We start from the raw sequence: 21,312 nt of genomic DNA, 5'->3' as shown, positions 1-21,312 counted from the left end.
ACCATCAGTGGACAATCTCCATTTGCATCTCATGATATATCTCTTGGAGCTGTGATCCTAGAAAAGGAAAACCTAGGTCACATGATATGTTTGTTCCTGCTTACAAGTTGGGGTCAGTCTCACCATGGAATGGTCAGACTTGTGATATGAATATAAAAGGCTGAAACTGGAGATTTCCATTTGGCCCTCATGGGACCAGAACAGGACTCCATTGAGGCTGGTAGTTTTCAATTTGCTGAAAAATCCTTGGTTTCTCTTCCTATCTTCAAGCTTAAAGGGGAAAGCTCACTAGCTTTTGGTGACCAGTATTTAAATAATCTACATGCTGACATACAAAGTAGTGCTGAACTGGGCTCAAAATTTAATGCAAAGAAGATAAATAAACTGGGTGGGGATGGCACATGCCTTTAAACCCAGCACTGGGAAACAGAGGCAGTCATATTTCTGTGAGTCTGAGGCCAGCCTACTCTACAGAGATAACTCTAGTACAGCCAGTGCTACACAGAGAAATCCCGTCTGGAAAAAAAAAAAAACATACATACATACAAACAATAAAAGAAATTTGAAGGAGCCAATCTTCATGAATCTTATCCTGTTTTCAGATATTTATTGGGCATTACAAGCCCAAGCAGAGAATTATTATTGTAAGTCAAAGCAGCCTCAAAATATGTATTACAATTGCAGGAAAGTAAAGGATTCTGTGTGGTATTGCCTATAGTGTGTCTTTTTTTCCTTTTTGTACAATATTATATCTCACATTTTATCTTCATCCATTAATTAATTGATTTATTCACTTTACACCCCAGTCACCACCCTCCCTCTGTCTGGTTTCCCCACACACAATCCTTCCTCCTATGCTTACTTCTTCTTCTTTGCTGGGAGTATAGAGGAGCCCCAAGGTTTCTCCCCACCCTGGTACATTGAGTCTCTAAAGGGCTAGGTGAATTCTATTCCAAAGGACAGTCAAGGCAGTCCAGATAGAGGAATGGGATCCACAGACAGGCAACAGCTTTAGGTATAGCATCTGTCCCATTTATTGGGGAACCCACAGGAAGACCATGATGTACATCAGCTGCATATGTGCAGGAAGCCTTGGTCCTGTACAAATATGGTCTTTGGCTATTGGTTCAGTCTCTGATAGCTCCAAAGTGTCCAGGTTAATTGATTCTCTTGATCTTTCTATGGAGTTGCTATCCTCTCAGGAGCATTCAACCCTTCCCAACTCTTCTGTACACATCCCTGAATTCCATCCAATATTTGTTATAGGCCTCTGTAGCTGTTGAGTGGAACCTTGCAGGGGACAGTTATGCTAACTCTCTCGTCTGCAAGCATAACAGAGCATCATCAATATTTCAGGGATTGGTATTTGCTTTTGGGATGGGTCTCAATTTGGACCAGGTATTAGTTGACCATTTCCTCCTCAGTCAGTGCTCCATCTTTGTCCCTGCAGTTCTTGCAGACAGGACAAATTTGGGGTCAAAAGTTTTGTGGATGTGTCCTATCCCTCCCTTGGTGTACTTGTCTGGTACAGGAGATGACTACTTCAGGTTCAATGCCCCCACTGCTCAGAGTGTCAGTTAAAGTTACCACCAGAGAGTCCTGAAAGCTTCCCCCATCAAAAGTCTGGAGCACATCCTAGTGATACTCCACCACACCTGCCAGACACCAATTTCCATTCATTTTCTTGCTCCTCTGGCACCCTCTTCTGTCTCTCCCAACACTTGATTCTGAAGCTCATATTCCCCTTCCATTCCCCTTTCCATCTAGTTCCTTGGCGAAGATGGGCTCCATCTATTTGTCTCCTATGACTATTTTACTCCCCATTTTAAGTAGGATTCAAGCATCCTCACTTGGGCCTTGCTTCTTGTTTAGCTGCTTTGGGTCTGAGAAGTGTAGCATGGGCATCCTGTAAATTTCTGTTAATAACTACTTACAAGTGAGTACTTATTATTCGTTTCCTTTTGGGTCTGGCTTACTTCACTCAGGATGTTATTCCCAAGATGCATCCATTTGACTGTAAAATTCATGGAGTCCTTGTTTTAAATAGCTGAGTAGTTTTCAATTGTGTGAATGAACCACATAATATGTATCCACTTTTGGTTGAGAGCTATCTGGGTTGTTGCCACATTCTGACTATTACTAATAAAGTTGTTGTGAATAGGTGTCTTTGTGAAATGGCATCATTGGGTATATTTTTAGGAAAGGTATATGTGGGTCTTTAGGTAGAACTATTCTCAATTTTCTGAAATACTGACAGATCAATTTCCAGAGTGGTTGTACAAACTTTTACTCCCAGTAACAATTGTGTACTCTTCTTCGAGCTCCACATTCTTGCCAGCAAGTGCTATCACTTGAATTTTTTATCTTAACCATTCTGATGGGTTATGGAATATGGAATATGATAGTAGTATGGAATCTCAAGGTCCTTTTGATTTGCATTTCCCTGATGAATTATGATGTTAAAGATATCTTTAAGTGCTTCTTGGCCAGTTGAGATTCCTTTGTTGAAAATTCTCTGTTTAGCTTTGTACCCAGTTTTTAAATTGTGTTATTAGGTTTGTTGTTGTCAAACTTCTTGAGTTCTTTGTATATTTTGGATTTAAGCACTCTCTCAGACGTAGGATTGTAGAAGTTCTTTTCCCAATGTGTAGGCTGTAATTTCATCCTATTGATAGCATACTTTGCCTTAAGAAGCTTTTTAGTTTCATAAAGAACCATTTGCTAGTTGCAGTTTTTAGTTCCATTCCGTCTGCTGTACCAATGCCTTCAAGTTTATTTCTCACTTTCCCATCTATGGTATTTAGTGTATGTGGTTTTAAGTTGATATCTTTGATTCATTTGGACTTGGGTTTTATTCAGGTTGATAATATAGAACTATTTGCATTCTTCTATATGTAAGTATGCAGTTAGACCAGTACTGTTTGTTAAAGATGCTTTTCCTTTTCTGTTGTATGGTTTTGGTTTCTTTGTCAAAATTCAAGTGTCCATAGGTATGTGGGTTTATTTCTGGGTCTTCAGTTTGATTCTATTGATCAACATGTCTCATACTACAGCATGTCTCTTACTACACCAATACCATATAGTTTTTATTATTATTTCTCTGTACTAGAGCTCGAAATCAAGGATGGTGATACCTCCAGACATTCTTTTATTGTACCAGATTGTTTTAGCTATACTGGGTCTTTTGTTTTTCCATATAAAGTTGAGAATTGTTCTTTCAAAGTCTGTAAAGAATTTTGTGGGAATTTTGAAAGGAACTGCATTCGACCTGTAGATAGGTTTGGGTAAGTTGGCCATTTTTAATGTGTTAATCCTACCGATCCAGGAGATCTTTCCATCTTCTTATATCTTCAATTTCTTCCTTCAGCGACTTGAAGTTTCTGTCATATGGGTCTTTCCCTTGTTTCTTTAAAGTTACACTACAGAATTTTACATTATTTGTGGCTACTGTGAAAGGTTCTTTTCTTGATTTCTTTCTCAGCCGGATTATCATTTGTATGAAGGAGGACTACTATTTTTTCTTTGTTTGTTAATTTTTCATCCAGCCACTTTGCTGAGACTGTTTATCAGCTGTAGGAGTTCTTTTGCAGAGTTTTGGTGTCACTTATTTACAATATCATATCATCTCAAGTAGTGATACTTCTTTCTTTCCAATTGCTTCTTTCTTGCCAACTTTTCTCACCTTAATCTTCTTTAGTTGTGTTATTGCTCTAGCAACAACTTCAAGAACTATATTGAAGAGATATGGAGAGAGTGGACAGTCCTGACCATGATTTTAGTGGAATTGCTTTAAGTTTCTTTCTCTTTAATTTTATGTTGCTATTGTTTAATGTATGTTGCCCTTACTGTGTTTAAGTATGTGCCTTGTATCGGTGATCTCTTCAAGACTTTTAACATGAAGGAGTATTGGGTTCTGTCAAAGTCCATTTTAGTGTATAATGAGATGATCATATGTTTTTTTTTCTTTCAGTTTGCTTATATGGTGGATTATATTGATAGATTTTCATATATTAAACCACCTCTGCATCCTTGGAATGAAACCTATTTGGTCATGGTGGTTGAAGTTTTTGATGAGTTATTGGATTAGGTTTAAGAGTATTTTATTGAGTATTTTTGCATAAAGGTTCATAAGGGAGATTGGTCTGAAATTCTCTTTGTTTAGTCCTTGTATAGTTTAGATATCAGGACAACTGTGGCCTCTTAGAATGAGTTTGGCAGTGTTCCTTCTGTTTCTATTTTGTGGAATATTTTAAGGCTATTGGTATTATCTCTCCTTTGAAAATCTGATAGAGCTGTGTCTCTGGTCCTGGGCTGTGTTTGGTTGGGAGGGTCTAATTACTGCTTCTATTTCCTTAGGGGTTATAGGAATATTTAGTTGTTTACAGGATCTGATTTAGATTTGGTAAGTTGTATCTATCTAGAAAAACATCCATTTTTTAAGTTTTTTAAGTCCTGCTTTTAATGCTGGACTTAATCAGTTTTTTAGTTTCTTCCATGTCTGTTGTTATGTCTCTCTTGTTATTACTGATTTTGTTAATTGAGATACTGTCCCTGCCTTTTAGTTAGTTTAGTTAAGGGTTTGTCTGTCTTGTTGCTTTTCTCAAAGAAGGACCTCTTGGTTTTGCTGATTCTTTCTATGGTTCTCTTTGTTTCTAATTGTTTGATTTTAGTTTGAGTATTTCCTGCTGCATACTCTTCAGTATATTTGCTTCTTCTTTTTCTAGAGCTTTCAGGTGTAAATTTAAGTCAAAAGAATGAGAACTCTTCGATTTCTTTATGAAGACATTTAATGCTATGAACTTTCCTCTTAGCACTATTTTCCTTGGGGCAAATACATTTGGGTATTTGTGCTTTTATTTTCACTGAATTCTAGAAAGTCTTTGATTTCTTTCTTTATTTCTTCTTTGATTGTTCAGTAGATGTTCAGTTTATATACGTTTATAAACATTCTATTATTTTTGCTGTTACTGAAGTGCAGATTTAAACCATGGTGATATAAAAAGAAGTAAGGGATTATTTCAATTTACTTGAATCAGTTGAGGCATGTTTTGTGACAAATTGTAAGGTCAGTTTTGGAAAAGATTTCATGAGGTGAGAAGAAACTGTATTTTTTTCTATGTTTGGGTGAAATATTTTGTAGATATATGTTAGGTTCATTTGATTCATAACCTCTGTTAGTTTCATTATTTATATGTTTAGTTTTGGTTTAGATGTCTGGTCCATTGGTGGCATGGGATGCTGAAGTCTTCCACTATTAATGTGTGAGGTTTGATGTGTGACTTAAGCTTTTGTAACAGTTATTTTATGAATGCATATACTCATGCATTTGGGGCATTGACGTTCAGAACTGAGACATCATCTTGGTGGATTTTCTTTTTGATGAGTATGAAGTGTACTTTCCCATCTCATTTGATTACTTTAGGTTGAAACTTTATTTTATTACGTATCAGAATGGCTAATTGAGCTTGTTTCTTGAGTCTATTTGATTGGAAAACAATTCTCCTGGTCTTTACTCTGAGGTATCGTCTATCTTTGTTGCTGAGTTCTGTTTCTTATATGTAGCAGAATGATGAATCCTGTTTACATATCCACTCTGTTAACCTGTGTCTATGTTGATGTTGAGAGATATTAATGAACAATAATTGTTTGTTCCTGTTATTTTGATATTGGTGTTGGTGGGGTATGTATGTGTATGTGTGTATGTGTGTGTGTGTGTTTCTCTTCTTTTTGTTTTTTTGTAAAATTATTAGTTTCTTGGGTGTAGTTAGCATTTTTAGGTTGGCCTTTTTCTTCTAGTATCCTCTGTAGGGCTGTAAAGATATCAATGTGAAGATATTCTGTGTAAAGATATTGTTTAAATTTGGTTTTGTTATGGAATGTCTGATTTTCTCCATGTATGGTGATAGAAAGATTTGCTGTGCACAATAGTCTGGGCTGACATCTGTGGATTCTTAAGGTTTGCAAGACATGTGTTCAAGCCTTTCTGACTTTTAGTCTTTTTGTTGAAAAATATATTTATATATTACTTGGACTTTTTCCCTTGTAGCTATTAATATTTTTTATTTGTTCTGTCCATTTTATAGTTTGATTATTATGTGGTAATAGGATTTTCTTTTCTAATCCCATCTATTTGTTGTTCGGTAAGCTTCTTGTAAGTTTATATCCATCTATGTAAGAAAAAATTTTCTTCTATTATTTTTTTTAAGATATTTTCTGGACTTTTAATCTGGGAATCTTATCCTTCTTTTATTTCTATTTTTACATTTGGTCTTTTCGTAGTATCCCAAATTTCCTGGATGTTTTGGGTTAGAAACTTTTGATTTGGCATTTTCTTAGACAGATGTATCAATTTTTCCAGTGCATCTTTTATATCTGAGATTCTTTCTTTCATATATTGTATTCTTTTGGTAATAGTTGAGTTTGTACTTTCTGTTCTCTTTCCTAGGTTTTCCACCTCTAAGGTTGCCTCTGCTTGTGTTTTCTTTATTCCATCTAGTTCCATTTTCAAGTCTTGAATAACTTTATTCATTTCCTTCACCTGTTTGATTCCATTTTCTCATTTTTATAAGGGATTTATTCATTTCCTCTTTAATGACCTCTATCATCTTCATAAGATGCAATATAAGGTCATTGTCTTGCTTTAAGGTATGTTAGGATACCCAGGGCTTGCTATAGTAGGGGAGATAGGTTTTGATAGTGTTATATTTCCCTGGCTTTTGTTGATTTTGTTCTTGCATTGGCCTATAGCCATCTGGTTATCTTTGGTGTTAGCTGACCTGGTAGTCCCGGGTAGTAGCAGGCCTATGGGACTGCAGATAGAGCTTGTAGTCCTTAAAGACAGCAAGCCTTCAAGTAGGCAGGCTGAGCTGTGGCTCAGGGAGTAGAGTACAGATCTGGGATTGTAGGTATAGGTGTGGCCTAGAAGATGGAGCACAGAGGTGATGGGACACACCCCAAGGCTGCTGGGCTTTCCAGGGTCCCAGCAGGTAGTGGATTAGGTCATGGATATATCCTCTGTATGTCCTTAGTGACAGTAGGCTTCCTGAAATCCAATCTGTGCTGTGGCCCCAGGAATGTAGTACAGATCCAGGAATGCAGAGAGAGTGGGTGTTGTGTGAGTTTTACTGGGAATTTGTGAACAACTGTCTTTTCATCCCAAAGAAGGTACTAATGATAGGAAAAAATAAATGATTCCATATAGTTTGCTGGAGAATGGGTTTCTAAAGTTATTCATGGAGTATAGGTGAGAAGATAAGAAAGCTGCATCATAGATGGGTTCATGGCTCTAGCTACATTTGTAGTAGAGGATTGCCTCGTCTGGCATCAATGACAAGGAGGCCCTTGGTCCTATGGAGGCTTGATGCCCCAGGAGGAATACTAGAGAGGTGAGACTGGAGTAGGTGGATGGGTAAGTGTAGGAGTACCCTCTTAGAGGCAAAGGAGAAAAAGAATCAGATGGAGGGGGGGTTCTGCAAGGGAGACATGGAAAAGGGAAAATATTTGAAATGTAAACAAAAAATTACAATAAAAAAGAAAGAAAATAATAAAAAGCAAATGTTTAACCAAAAAGAAAAAAAAGAAAAAAAAGAAAAAAAAAAAGAAAAAAATTCCACCTTAAAAAAAACAAACAAACAAACTGCATCACAGATTATCCCACTACAGAATTGGTATGCAGACTCATAGAAGCTGCATCCCTGACTTCCCTGCAAAATTTATGAGCAGTTTTCTTCCTCTGCAAAGAGTACTCTCTTTTCAGGGAGTGTTTACTACATTTATAACCCTGGTAAGTGCAAGAGTGAATCATGTCACTTTCTGAGACTCCTGAGCCATGTGTGTTTCTGTAGCTCTCTGAATGGTACATCTAACCCTCTGTTTTGGAGATAATCCTACAATTTTGGGGAAATAGGAGTGCAATAATGTTCAGTGATTAAGTGTTTAATATTTTAAACACCTTCCAGAAATATATTTCTCGGGGCAGATGAATCACTTAGCAGTTAAGAGTACTTATTGATCTTTTAGAGGACTGAGTTTAGGTTCCATAGCCACATGTAGGCTCATAACCTTTTGAGGTGTAATTACAGTTATAGAAGATTCAACACCCTTTCCTGATCTATAGAGATATCAGGTATATCATACACATAGATGCATGCAGACAAATACACTTAGATGTACATTATCTTAAAATTCATTCCTAATAACATGCATGTTATTACATGTATAGATAGGCTGAGAAACCATATTTCTTCTTGCCCATATAACTTAGAATTCTCACTAAAAATGTCCAGAATTGTACAGAAATATATAAATCTGTGTTTTTCAAAGTTTATGAAGCAATGGTGCTTTGCTTGTTTCAGAGACTACAGTGGTATTATCATGAGAAGATCCATTCAGGGAAAGCCTATTTTTAAACCTAACTTAATATAATTTTTATAGTCTCATTCATAGATTTGGTTTGAGACCTCAAATTACTGAAAAGGCCATATTTGACTCATAGCATGATAATTTAAAAACAGGTAAAAAAGAATAATGTAATGTTTTATAGAATCAATATTCTCAATGTATGTCAGGAATCTATGTCAGTTGAGATGAGAAGGTAGATAAAGAGATACATGGATACATGGAATGCTAGATAAAGGTGTACCACAAATCCCTTCTATCTTTTCATATTGGCTTAATTTAAAAGAATTCTGAATAATACAATGATTTCTATACTTGTCATTATAAATAAGATACTTCAATATTTAAGCATATAATATCCCAATACTGGTTACTGCTCTAAGGAAGCAATTGGAATTTTATTGAAGAATGTCCAAAGGCGGCTCCTGTAATAGAATCCCAGGCAGTATTTGCTTAAGTTTGCCTATGTTCTAAGATATGTGCTGAATTAAGTTTATTTTTGGTTACAAAGTAGTGCCCCTTAAAGAAACACTTTATGTTTATCTGATGATTATTCAATATTCTGAATACTCAGAAGCATTGTCTATCCTTAGTGTTCTTAGAATTTCTCCAGACTTTTATAGATTTAGAACATTAGCCTTTGGATCCATTGACTTGAGATTAGTTATGTAGAATTATTACTTAACATTAAGGAAGACTATAAAAGGCAAAGAAAAAAGTTATAAAGGGAGAAAAATAAATACATGCTTTAGAGAATTTAAAGATAAAATTATCTTTAAAAATGATTATACAAGCAACTCTACCAGGGGCATTATATTGGCAAAGGAGAGTTGTCCTTACCCTGAGGTTCCATTGCTTCACAGTTGTGTTGTTTGGTTACCCTGAGGTTCCATCGCTTCACACTTGTGTTGTTTGGTAACGCTGTCTATAACTGTCTCTGCCCTCATTTTCTGAAGATCTGTACATTCTGGATATTTTCCCACCTACCCACTCTTCTCTGTTAATCTTTATGAACTAGGAAGTGTGTTCCTCCAACCTATTGCTCATTGTCATAAGTATTTCACTTTCTCTTGCATGATAAAACACTTTTTAATTGCAGCTAATTTTAGCATCTCTTTCACACCCTGTGCATTTTCCTCATCCTTTTAAATCACACTTTATACCTTTGAATGCTAATTGTTTTCTGACTTGTTTCAATTGTTTTGGCTGTCATGCTAAGCTATTTTAATTTACACCCTATATTCATACTTGTATACATACCCTTCTAGCAAGATATTAAAGTAAAAAGTTTTGCTGGGGAATTTTAAAATGTGGGACTAGTGATGTTCTCTGCTAAAAAGTGTTATTTTGGTCTGGATAAATAGTTTGAACATTTACAAAGAGTGCTGGTGATTATTGACCCAGGAAGAAACGCATTAGATAATGCAGTAAATGTGAAATATTAACTGGATGGCTCTAAGTTTTCCTACATGGAAGTCTTTGCCCTTGTCTACCTCTGGAAGGCTGATACTTTAATGACATCACCAGGATGCTTTAGGATCTGGGTTCAACTGAGTTTTACTCCATTGACAGAATATTTGATAATATTCAAGAGAAAAGTCAGAAACATTTTTCCTCCTTTCTCCCTCTATGCCAAATTAATCTAACAATGGACATTCCTATTCATGGGAGGTTCATTTTCTCTCAGCTGTGTTTTTAGCAGACTCTGATTAGAGATAAAGGAAAAAATCTATACTTTATTCATGCCTACTACACTGTAGACAGTGCTTTCGATAAAATGACTGTGTTTGCCTCAGAAAAGCTTCATGTTGTGATACAGATTGTTTAGAACACAAGGAGGAAGGCAAATGTTCCTAAAAAGTATGTCAAGTGTAGAAGTGCATGCTCTCAAGGTTGATAGCATTGCAAATAAGACAATTGTAAGAGTATATACTATATTAGGAAAGGACACGATCAGTTAGGCTTGATTAGAAAGGTTGGTCACCATTACAGTATAAGGAGATTAGTCTTTCAAATGTATGAATTTATAAAGAAAGAGCCAGCTTAACCTTATCAGGTAATTTTATTCAGGTATTTCTAAATAATACACAAGGCATAATCAATAAATGCATATGGCATAATACATAAAATATGAACAAAAACCAATCATGATCTTTAGTTCTCCTTTAACTTGATTACGTTGTAAAAGTATCCCATAATCTGCTGATGGTTCTATCTAACTTTCTTTTACCTTAGAAACTTAAAAAGTCTATATAAACATTTCTAGCTTATAAATTGAAAGGCTGTGAGTTTTCTGGTTATTTCTTATTGCTGTATAGTTACCATGACCAAATTGACTTGTAAAAGAAAACAGTTATTGGGACTCACAGTTCCAGAGGGTTAGAGGCCATGACCACCATTAAGTGAGCATGGCAGCAGACCTGCAAGCATACACTAGAACAGAAGCTGAGGCCTTACATATGATCCACAAACAGGAGGCAGAAAGAAAGAGAACTAGGAACCTCAGAGCCCACCCTCAATAACACACCTCTTCCAATCAGACCATACCTCCTAAACATTCCCAAGTTGTTCCACCAAGTGGGAGACAAACAGTCAATATATGAGCATATGGGGGCATTCACATCCAAACTGCAACATAGATGTAAAACAATGACTAAAAAATAGAAATTGAAGGTAATAAAGCAAGAGGACTTGAGTGAAAATCCACAACACACACATAAAAAACAGTAATTCTAGAATAAAACAGTTGTGCAGGTGAAGGTCCAGATCTCTCTAACCAACCATTATAAAGTCAACTTCAGTTTAGTGAGAAAACCTCTCCCAAAAACTAAGGGGGAAAGTAATAGAGAATACACTACCTTACCATTGTCCTCTGGTATCTGCATGCATTTACACACATGCAATACACACACACAGGCAAACCTACCATGCTAACCACACATAAAAAAGGGTCAGTAAATAATAAAAGTAGTACTTGAATGCAAAAAGTCATTCCTACAGGAGAAATAAGAGGCTAATCAGAACCTGTTAGTAGAATATCTACTTGGTATGGTGCATCAAATAAAGGGAATTCTGCTGGCATCCCAATGTACCCTCCATAACACTATGGCGTTTTTCAAAAGGAAACTTTCTTTTAATTTTTGTTCCTCTGTATTCAAAGTCAAATAAAAAAAGTGAAATTAGGGTACTGCTATTAAGAACCATACTCATTTAGCTTGTTAGATGCTATCCAGAAGTGAGTAGTCTAAAATTTTATGACAATGTTTCAAGCAGCAAGGCTTGCATCAATGCCAGAAGCACACCCTGGTGCCATCTTTTCACTTTTATCTTTGGTATAATATAACTATGGATACTCTCCAAATTGACTGACACAGAAAACTATAAAAACTGTGATATTACTCTTTGTTATTTTGTTATCTTACTTTGATATTACTCTTTGCCAAATATCAATTATATTCTTCTGAAATATTTAGTTGATTAAATGAGAATTAGAAGCCTAGTGCTTGAGCAGAATGCTGGAAACATTTCAATAGACAATGCCAATGCCATTGAAGAAAAACAACTGTAGTAAGGATTTTAAACATATAATATTCATCGATTAAGCTATAGACCATCTATAATTTCCAGTTTTCTGTCTTTTTTGTGCCTTTTAAATGCCTAAGATAAAACATCACTTAAATTTACTTTTCTGATTGCATTCTTATTAAGACATAGAGTCATGTATAATATATACATTTATGTTATATTTGTATTTAAATGATAGATACATAATTTGGAGAAAATATTTCTACTGTTACCCCTAAATTCTTCCATATTGCTTTGTTGGAGTTTTTTCAGTATTCCTCTTATACCTTCTCATTCTGGGATGATAGTTTGTCAGCTCAATTAATTGTCTAATTTCATTGTAAAATATCTTTCTTAGTGCTCGTGTGTGTGTGTGTGTGTGTGTGTGTGTGTGTGTCACAGTTAAAGATATTTTACATTTATACACATCCATATTTAATGTATGTGTGCATATATACATCTCTCTATATATACATATATATATATGTATAGTGTAAAATATATAGGCAAACAAAGTAAGTATTAGATTCATATACAATATGCTTAGTTTATTATGTGGAAATACAATGTTAAATTCAAATATGTTTTATGTGATCAATGTAGGTTGAAATCTTCTATGTTAATTGAGAAAACCACTACACTAATTAATTTATACTTGTCATTTAGCAGTTAATATATGCTGCAATTATTTTCATCACAATATAAAGAAACAACCCTTTCTGAGGAGATCCAGACCCAACACATGAATCTCACACTATATGGTGAAGGAGTGTTTTATCTTGAGTTACCATCTTTTGGTTGATTTCTGTTGGCGTGTTTTGTGGCCCAGACAGTGTCCTGGTTCCTGAGAAGGCCAGCTTGATGAGCTAGGTCAGATTAGATGGATTGATACAGTTTCTTCCCTGTAAGCATAGTTTCTTATTGTGGCTTCTTTTCTATGTACACAGTGGCAGTGTTTGATCGTATTTGAGAAGAAAGTATATTTACCAAGTGGGAGACTTAGAATTTCATTTTAAAGCAAACAGTGCCATTCTGTACTTCAGTGCCAAACAGGAAATTGAAACAAAAAGAAAGACAGTTTGACAAAATAGACTACTTTCATTTTGACCTGAATTTTCTATGTTCTCAGTACTTTTAACTACATGTCATCCACTGATTATAAGATGTTGCTTTGCTGAGATAATAGACTTTTTAATTTTTATCAAATTGGATGAGTGTACACTCACAGGCTACCCATATGGTTCTCCCCTTCTAATCAAACACTAATTGTTAGTCATGGTTAGCAAGCACCTTTATGGGCTTAGCCATTTCAAGGGCCCTGATGCCCACAAATTTCTAAATAATAAAATTTCTAAAGATGGTCATGCTTAATTAATTATCCAGTAAATTGCCAATATCTGGAGATCATTAGAACGCAATGCAGGCAGGTTATTAAGAAAGCATGAGACATGAATCTTTGGTTTTCTTGTTCTTCCAGTTTCATCTTCCTAAGTGCAGCACAAGTATGGTGAAGTGCTGGGATCTTAGCAGGAGAGAAATTATTCACATTCAAAAACCAGTGACTCATTTTGACTACCTCTTCTTTGCATGAATAAGTATTAGAAGAATAATACTTCATAATAGAGTTTTGGCAATATTAGATAAAATAAAGTATATAAAACTTCACAACAGAGTTTTGGCAATTTTAGATGAAATAAAGTATATAAAGTTATTACCCTACTGCAGTATTGCTATACTCGGTTTTCTTTGTATTTAGGACTAAAAGATGTTTGTTGAACTAAGAAATGCTAGTTTAGGATAGTTCTGAAGTGCCCAGGTACTTAGTAAAATTAACTGCCAGTTAGTTCTGAGTATTGGGAATGATTATACTACTTTCAATATACTAGTTGTTGCTAGTTTACCAATTTTTACAATAACTGTCTTTCCACAGAGGTTAACTGAATCTCTGTAGACTGGGAGTTTAAAGTAATGATTAACTTTGAGCCTATAGTAATGATATAATTAATTTCTTCAAGTTCAAAGATATATAAATTGGATATTTCTATGAATTTTGAAATATATATGACAGGTTGGGAAACTTTAAAATATACCATGATTCACCCAATTGCTACTTTTTTTGGCATTTAAAGCAGAGGAAGGACACTGGAGTAGTTTGTATACATAGGTTATGTGATTCTTTATGGTGAAGTGTGCTTCTCATTTTTCTATTCAGTTGGACTTATCTTATTTAGACATGTGTTCTGTCTAAATAACACAAGTTACATGGAGTGGTAAGTTCCAAGGACAAAAGGAATTAACATCAAGAATTCCTAATGCCTAATGTTTCTGAAATTCTCTGAAATTCTACCTTTTTTTCATATACACAGTATCTTGTCCAGGTATATTTCTTTATAGAACCCTGATAACAAATGACTTAATGTGAAAATTTTTTAATTTCATTTTCTTTCTATTGTTTGTGACTGAATTATAGTAAATTCTCAGATTCTATTTGATTTATCTTATACACAATACAAGAGAGTTTTAAAATGTCTACTTTTTTGACACACATTTATTGCACTTTAAAAAGATGCCTTATATTTCTATGAACATGATAAATTATACTGAAACTCTGATATTTTTCCAGTTGCTACTAAACATGTCAAACATTAATTTTCAGTCACTAAAATCTAATAATGAAAAAATAGTATTGCCATAACTACATTAGTTAACTTTCTCTTAGAACATTAAATAGTTAAACATCCAACATATTAGCATTTTGTGCATATCTCAAATTTTTCTTTTTCTGAAATTATTTGATAGCTTGAGAATTCAGAAGCTGAAAAAATCTATCATTTGCAAAATATTTTGTGACTGAAGAATTTGAACATATAACAAATAATTCTTCAACAAAAAATTCTTCTCAAAAAGAGAAACCTGTTCATCACCAAAAGATTTATTACATTTATTTGCCACCAAGACTCTTAATCACATTGTGATGGTCAATCAGTGTTTACATTTAAATCTTCATTTATAATAAATGCATAATTAAATAGTAATTGAAATCATCAGCCAAATCACTTTATATACGCTTTCCTTCAATCTTACATCAACTTCAGATAAAAACAAGCATAAAATCTCAATGACTTAAATGAACTAAAATGCTTTATAGTTGTTTCATGGCACTCTACTTTCAGATAGTAGACATTCCATCTTTGAAATGTGATGTAATCATTTTATGTGGCAGAAGCTAATCAATGAACTTTAAGGAAGAAATGCAAAACCTACTGTATGAAGTATAAGCAACACACACATACACACAGAGAGACAGAGACAGAGACAGAAGGGGGGAAGTAGATGTGGAGAGAGAGAAGAATGAGAGAGAGAGAGAGAGAGAGAGAGGGAGGAAGAGTCTTCATATTTTGAATCTTTCAATATTGGATATTACTCATTTCCTATACTGGTGGGCTTGATAACATTCATTTTCTATCCAGTTGTTAAACCAAGCTAAATATGAGCATAGTGAACCCTGGTGCATTCTGTTTTGCATTCTCTTAGCCAGTAATAAAGAACCTTGCCAACCTGACAGGTTGTCATAGCAATTATTCCAAAGCTCTGTAGCTGTAGTATCTGCCTGCCCATGTAGTAATGAATATTTTAACTGGCAGTCTTCCAAGACTGAACATTAATCTTACCATCTCCTATTACAGTCCCTAATCAAGATATTCCAGGGGTGATTGCACTAACATTGTTTGAAGACTACATCTACTGGACTGATGGGAAAACCAAGTCACTCAGCCGTGCCCATAAAACCTCTGGAGCAGACAGACTTTCACTGATTAACTCATGGCATGCCATCACAGATATCCAGGTGTATCATTCTTATAGACAACCCGATGGTAATTATTCTTTCCATGGTTTCCATAATGCATCAACATCTTTCAGTAACATTTCATTTTTTATTATTTCAAGATTAAGTCTAATTTCATTCTTGATAAGAATGATCTGCTTCCATTGTTTAGCTTTATCTTACACGATAAAGCCAGTTCATATCAAGTACTTCTATTGCAGCATGTGATTAGATGCTCAACAATAACATAAAGATTTATTGATTTGTTCAAAATCATACTAAACTGAGTTGAAAACAATGTACGTAGTCAGAGAAGTGAAAGATTACATCATTAGAATAATTCATTACTATAGAGCTACAGGGTGCTTAGTTTCCAGAACTCTGGCTACAAAGAATTCTATTTCAATAGTTTGGGATACTAAAAATGGAAATATTTAATGGGCCTCATAGGATACTACAAGACCATGTGGAATAAATGTCTGACTGCTTTCCTGTACTAAAAGGCAAAACTTCATGCTTTTTGTTGTAGTTCATTGTTTCATTGCTTTATTTTACATTTATATTTCTGAACATATGTATTATTTCATCCCAAATTCTTCTAGTCTTTGTTTACCTTCTTGATGAGTGATTATTTTTAGCTAACATGCTTGTTTTTGTAGAAACCATTTAAAATTAATGAAATCAGAGATTGATTAGCATTCATAAAATATATTCATAACTTTAATAGCAGCAAATCATAAAGGTTTATTCGACTATAAATTATATAAATTTGAACATTCAGTCTCAAGCATCGTATTACATTTCTGGTCTTGATAATTGTGTTTTGCTGTGTATTTCTCGTCCTTAGTCTCCAAACATCTTTGCACAGTAAATAATGGCGGTTGTAGCCATTTGTGCCTTTTAGGCCCTGGGAAGACCCACACCTGTGCATGTCCTACCAACTTCTACCTTGCAGCTGATAATAGAACTTGTTTATCCAACTGCACAGCCAGTCAGGTGAGTTGAGTTCTGAAATTATCTACTGTGTCATTTGTGTGTGTTGTTATTAATATTTAGCCTGAGTTTGCTTAAAGCCATAAGAAAGATAAAAACTAGTTGTTTTGTTATTATGTACAGTAAAATAACTGATCATTCTAGGAACAGACTAACACTCATTCAATGACACTAGTCATGGAATAAGGGAAAAACAATTTAATGCAAATGCTTAGACTAGGACTTGTAGCATTAGAGAGCAAATAGAGGTTAGAATATAAACGAAAGGAAAACAAACCAATTGTACCAAGATTCAGAGAAAATTATGACTACAATCCTCTAAGAGTGGGACTACAGGATTGGGGGCACTTTATACAGGTCAAGAGGAATTGTGATAAAGGAAAGATGTAGTAAAGATGGATAGAGTTTAAGTAATCAAGTTAGATTCTGGATAATAAACCTTGCTTCACCATCAAACTCTACAAACTTAAAGAAAGGATAAATTGAATGAAGAATGATTGGCTTTATTTAATATATAATAAATGTAAGTTACATGTGAAACACCTATGAAAATTTGCTTATTCTCTTATTCTCAATGATGTTATTCCAGAAAAAATCCTACTTAGTGGTAATTAATATGAAGTTAATTTTATTAATTTTATTACATTTTTATAAAGTAGTCATATGACACTAATATCCACACATTGTTACACTAGAGTCAATATCTTGTTTGATTTGAGATCAAGATGATAAATAAGGCAAATATATTTCTTTAAAGAGTAAATTTATTCTTTAAATTCTATGCTTAGATTTGGCTCATTTTTGGCAACCAATGGAAACATGCTTGCCAAAGATTTTATTTTCAGTTGAGCTTCTCTGAAACCGAGAAGCCAGTACCAGCTCAACTCACCTCTGCATGTCTGAATTCAGAGCTGAACTTACCACACATGAAGTCAGTGTTGGTAGATATTAAGGGCATCTGCTGAATGGAACACAATCAGGCTACTCCCCTGGTTCTGCTTCATCCTCATGGGATCATCTGGGTTTGTTTCTTAAGTTTTCTGGTGTCTTTTGTCATCTTTTAATTTGGTTAATTACCTTAATCCATTTTCTGATGCTATGTAACAGAATTCCATAAACCTGTGAATTTATAAAGAAGCCAAATTTATTGCATATTTCTGGTGGCTCTTAAGTCTAAGATCAAAGTGCTACAACTGGCGAAGGCAAATGGTGAGCAATTTAGAGAGCAATGTAAGAGAACACAAGTCATAACACTCTCATTATGTATGCCTTAGTAATTATATTTTCATGACTTATTTTATTTTGTGGTGTGGGGAATGGGGTCTTTGGATAAACTCTTCCAGGTGACCTCAGTATGCTGTTGGCTTTGGTAGTAAGAGTGGACCATTGGGTGGGACTTGAGGAGCATACTGTTTTAGGTTTCTGTTTCAGCACTGAATTTTGCTCTTTCTTATGGATTTTGCAGGAAATGATTCTTCTCCACAGATAACATATCATGCTTTGGAACTGGACCCTTAACAGAAGCTAGATGACTTGGTTTTAGAAAGTCCTTATCTAGTTCATTTATCTGACAGCAAGGTCGTCTGGAAATATTCCTCCTTGCCCTAAATTTACACAGATATCAACATGCTTCTCCAGGCTCCTCACCAAATCAATTGCCCTTCTTTAAAAACTAAGTTTATTTTCATTAGGCTCCACATAATATCAGAATATTTTACAATATTACCTTTGCATTACCTTTCCCATCAATATCTGTTTTCCTTCCTTCAATTCTGAAGTTTGGATCACAGTGACTATAGGCTTAATGACTTCTACATTTTGGTTTGATTTCCATTCTCTGCTGTTTCTGTACTAGGTGTTCTTGTTCAAATATTCCCAAAGACTTCTTTAAACATATTTCCATAGATCTCTTTAGGAAATAGGAATAGATAGGTATGGAAGAGAGGAAGGGATAGGAGGATTAAGGAAGGGATTATGAGAGAGAACACAGGGAAAGACAGCTAAAATTAAGGGGTAGCATGGAAACCTAATGTTTAGTCTGCATCCATACTGATGCAGACTAAAATATATGCATATATGAAGGGTATTAAAATGAAGTCATCAAATACTGGGGTAGACAGAATCCCAAATTGCCATGTCTTATCACAAAACAAACCATCAATAACAGGACTGGGATAAGTCTAATAGAGTAGATGGCCAAAGGAACTGTATTAGTCAGGGTTTCTATTCCTGCACAAACATCATGACCAAGAAGCAAGTTGGGGAGGAAAGGGTTTATTCAGCTTACTTCCACATTGCTGTTTATCACAAAGGAAGTCAGGACTGGAACTCAAGCAGGTCAGAAAGCAGGAGCTGATGCAGAGGCTATGGAGAGATGTTTCTTACTGGCTTGCTTCCCCTGGCTTGCTCAGCCTGCTCTCTTATAGAACCTAAGACTTCCAGCCCAGGGATGGCACCACCCACAAGGGGCCCTATCCCCTTGATCATGAATTGAGAAAATGCCCCACAGCTGGATCTCATGGAGGCACTTCCCCACCTAAAGCTCCCTTCTCTGTGATAAACCAGCCAGTACAGGAACATCCCCTTGGCAATCCCCAAGCAATCCATACTTTTGCCAAAGCTATAGGTTGATCTCAAAAAAATGATGGCATGACCCTTTGATAAAGACAACACCTACACACTTCATTAAATACAGAAATGTCAAGCTGGTAGCTCCATAGACCATTTACCCTTTCACTCCAGCTTCTTTGGTACAGGAAAATACTTAGCATATTGTTTAAGGGGAAACATATATACCAAACCAACCACAAATCCTTTATCTACAATGGTGTACTACTTGAAAGTGATGCTAAAACAACAGTAATACAAATCTTGTGGGAGTAATAAATGAATAACTGATCTGACTTAAAGCTTAATCCAGTAGATGGAACCCATACCTGGCACTACTGCTTAGGTGACCAAGAACCTGAGAACATCTGAATACCTAAGGCAAAGCCAAATAATAGTGGACTAAGCAAAAGAAAGAAAAAAATGTAATGATTAGATGACTCCTAATGATATGTTGCTATACTCACATATCTGTGCCTTGTTGAAAATATGCCATCATCAGAGAAGCTTCTTCCTATAGCAGATGAAAATAAATACAAAAACACACTGCCAGACAATACTCAGAGAGCAAGTGTTGCAATACTCAGCCTTAAATGGGATGGACTCTCACATCACTTCTCTCCGAGCTCAAGGCACCCTACAGAATAAGAGGGAGAAAGAAAGTAAAAGCCAAGGGCATAGAGGACACCAAGAAAGTAAGACCCTATAAAACACCACTAGCAAAGCTCACGTAAATGAACAGAGAGTGGAGCGATATAAAGAGGGTCTGCAGTAGCCTTCACTAACTCCTTGGAGTGATTACCAGCCTTTAGTAGGGTTTTTATAGGATTCTTGAGTGTGTAAATGAGTGGCTCTCTGATTCTTATGCCTTTTCTTCAGCTCTATTCCTTCTCTTGGTTTGTCTTCTCCAATTTCAATATGGTGGTTTTGTTTTTTTCCTATTATATTATATTTTATTTTTATATTTTAAGAAAATGAAGGAATTAGTAAAAACTAAGCCACTGTGGTCAAGGTTAACAATTGAACTGTCATTTATATGTCCTAACATAGAAAAAAGTCAATTTTTCTCCATTTTTCTTGAATAAGACATGCCTCATATTCAAAAGTTGTTGACCAACATATGAATTTCACAGTTTTTTTTTGTGTGTGTGTGTGTGCTTTAATTTGTTTATACTTTACAATGATTTTTGTTTGTTTTTGTTTGGGGTTTTGTTTTGTTTTGTTTTCTTGAATTCAGGGACTTGTATTGGGTTTTTATATGTCTTTTAGAAAGAGCTTAAAGTTTGATGGGTAGGGAGTGGAAAAAAATTGGAAGGATTGGGTTAGAAAGAGAATATGATCAAATTAAATTAATGTTAAAATAGTTTTAAATAACAAAAATATAGTAGAAAATGAAAATGTCTCCCAATCCAAGTCCTCAAATTTGGCTGTTTAGTTGATCCAGTGGCAATTTACTTCCCGTTTGGGGGGATTTTAAAGTGAGGTGGGCTCAGTTAAACAGTGTCTGAATCCTCCTGAGATCCATACCTTTCACCAACATCTGTTAGCTCTAATTCCTTCACTTTTTGAGGGAAAGAGCCCCATTGTGCTGCTCAGGACTCCACTCTGCCTGCCTTCTTTCACCTCTACATGAATATCAAATAAGTCTCTGTGATTAGTACTCAGCCCATCCTCCCTGGTAGGTAGTTTTAAAAAGCTTTGTTCTCTAGTTTGGGGGTTGTGGATACAGCAGAATTCTTTGACCTGGAAATTGTAAACGCCCATTTACTGTTCAAGACTAGGGGCACTTCTATGCTTTCCTGTTTGATACACAAAGTGTCATCCTTGGATTCTGTTACAGGAATATTAAAAAATGAATCCAGTTTTGTTGAGTATAGGCTTTTGTAGTAGGTTCTCATGATTTTCTGGATTTCCTCAGTGTCTGT

The 21,312-nt window shown here is 35.1% G+C and overlaps 1 protein-coding gene and 1 pseudogene across 7 annotated transcripts in view; one reads left to right on the top strand and one right to left on the bottom strand.

Moving 5' to 3' along the window:
* The window catches only part of LOC116090126, a 1,191,078-nt pseudogene that overhangs the window by 381,083 nt on the left and 788,683 nt on the right, over positions 1-21,312 (bottom strand).
* The window catches only part of Lrp1b (LDL receptor related protein 1B), a 1,939,581-nt gene that overhangs the window by 1,702,279 nt on the left and 215,990 nt on the right, over positions 1-21,312 (top strand). For all 7 annotated transcript variants that reach the window (XM_031370139.1, XM_031370141.1, XM_031370138.1 and 4 more), the window contains 2 exons: positions 15,648-15,836; positions 16,635-16,783. In XM_031370139.1, the coding sequence (XP_031225999.1) occupies positions 15,648-15,836; positions 16,635-16,783 (338 nt within the window). The remainder of the gene's footprint in view (positions 1-15,647; positions 15,837-16,634; positions 16,784-21,312) is intronic.

The sequence above is a fragment of the Mastomys coucha genome, unplaced genomic scaffold, assembly GCF_008632895.1.
Source record: "Mastomys coucha isolate ucsf_1 unplaced genomic scaffold, UCSF_Mcou_1 pScaffold15, whole genome shotgun sequence".
Taxonomy (NCBI): Eukaryota; Metazoa; Chordata; class Mammalia; order Rodentia; family Muridae; genus Mastomys; species Mastomys coucha.
Note: the sequence above shows the minus strand (reverse complement) of the source record. Positions and strands in the feature narration are given on the sequence as shown.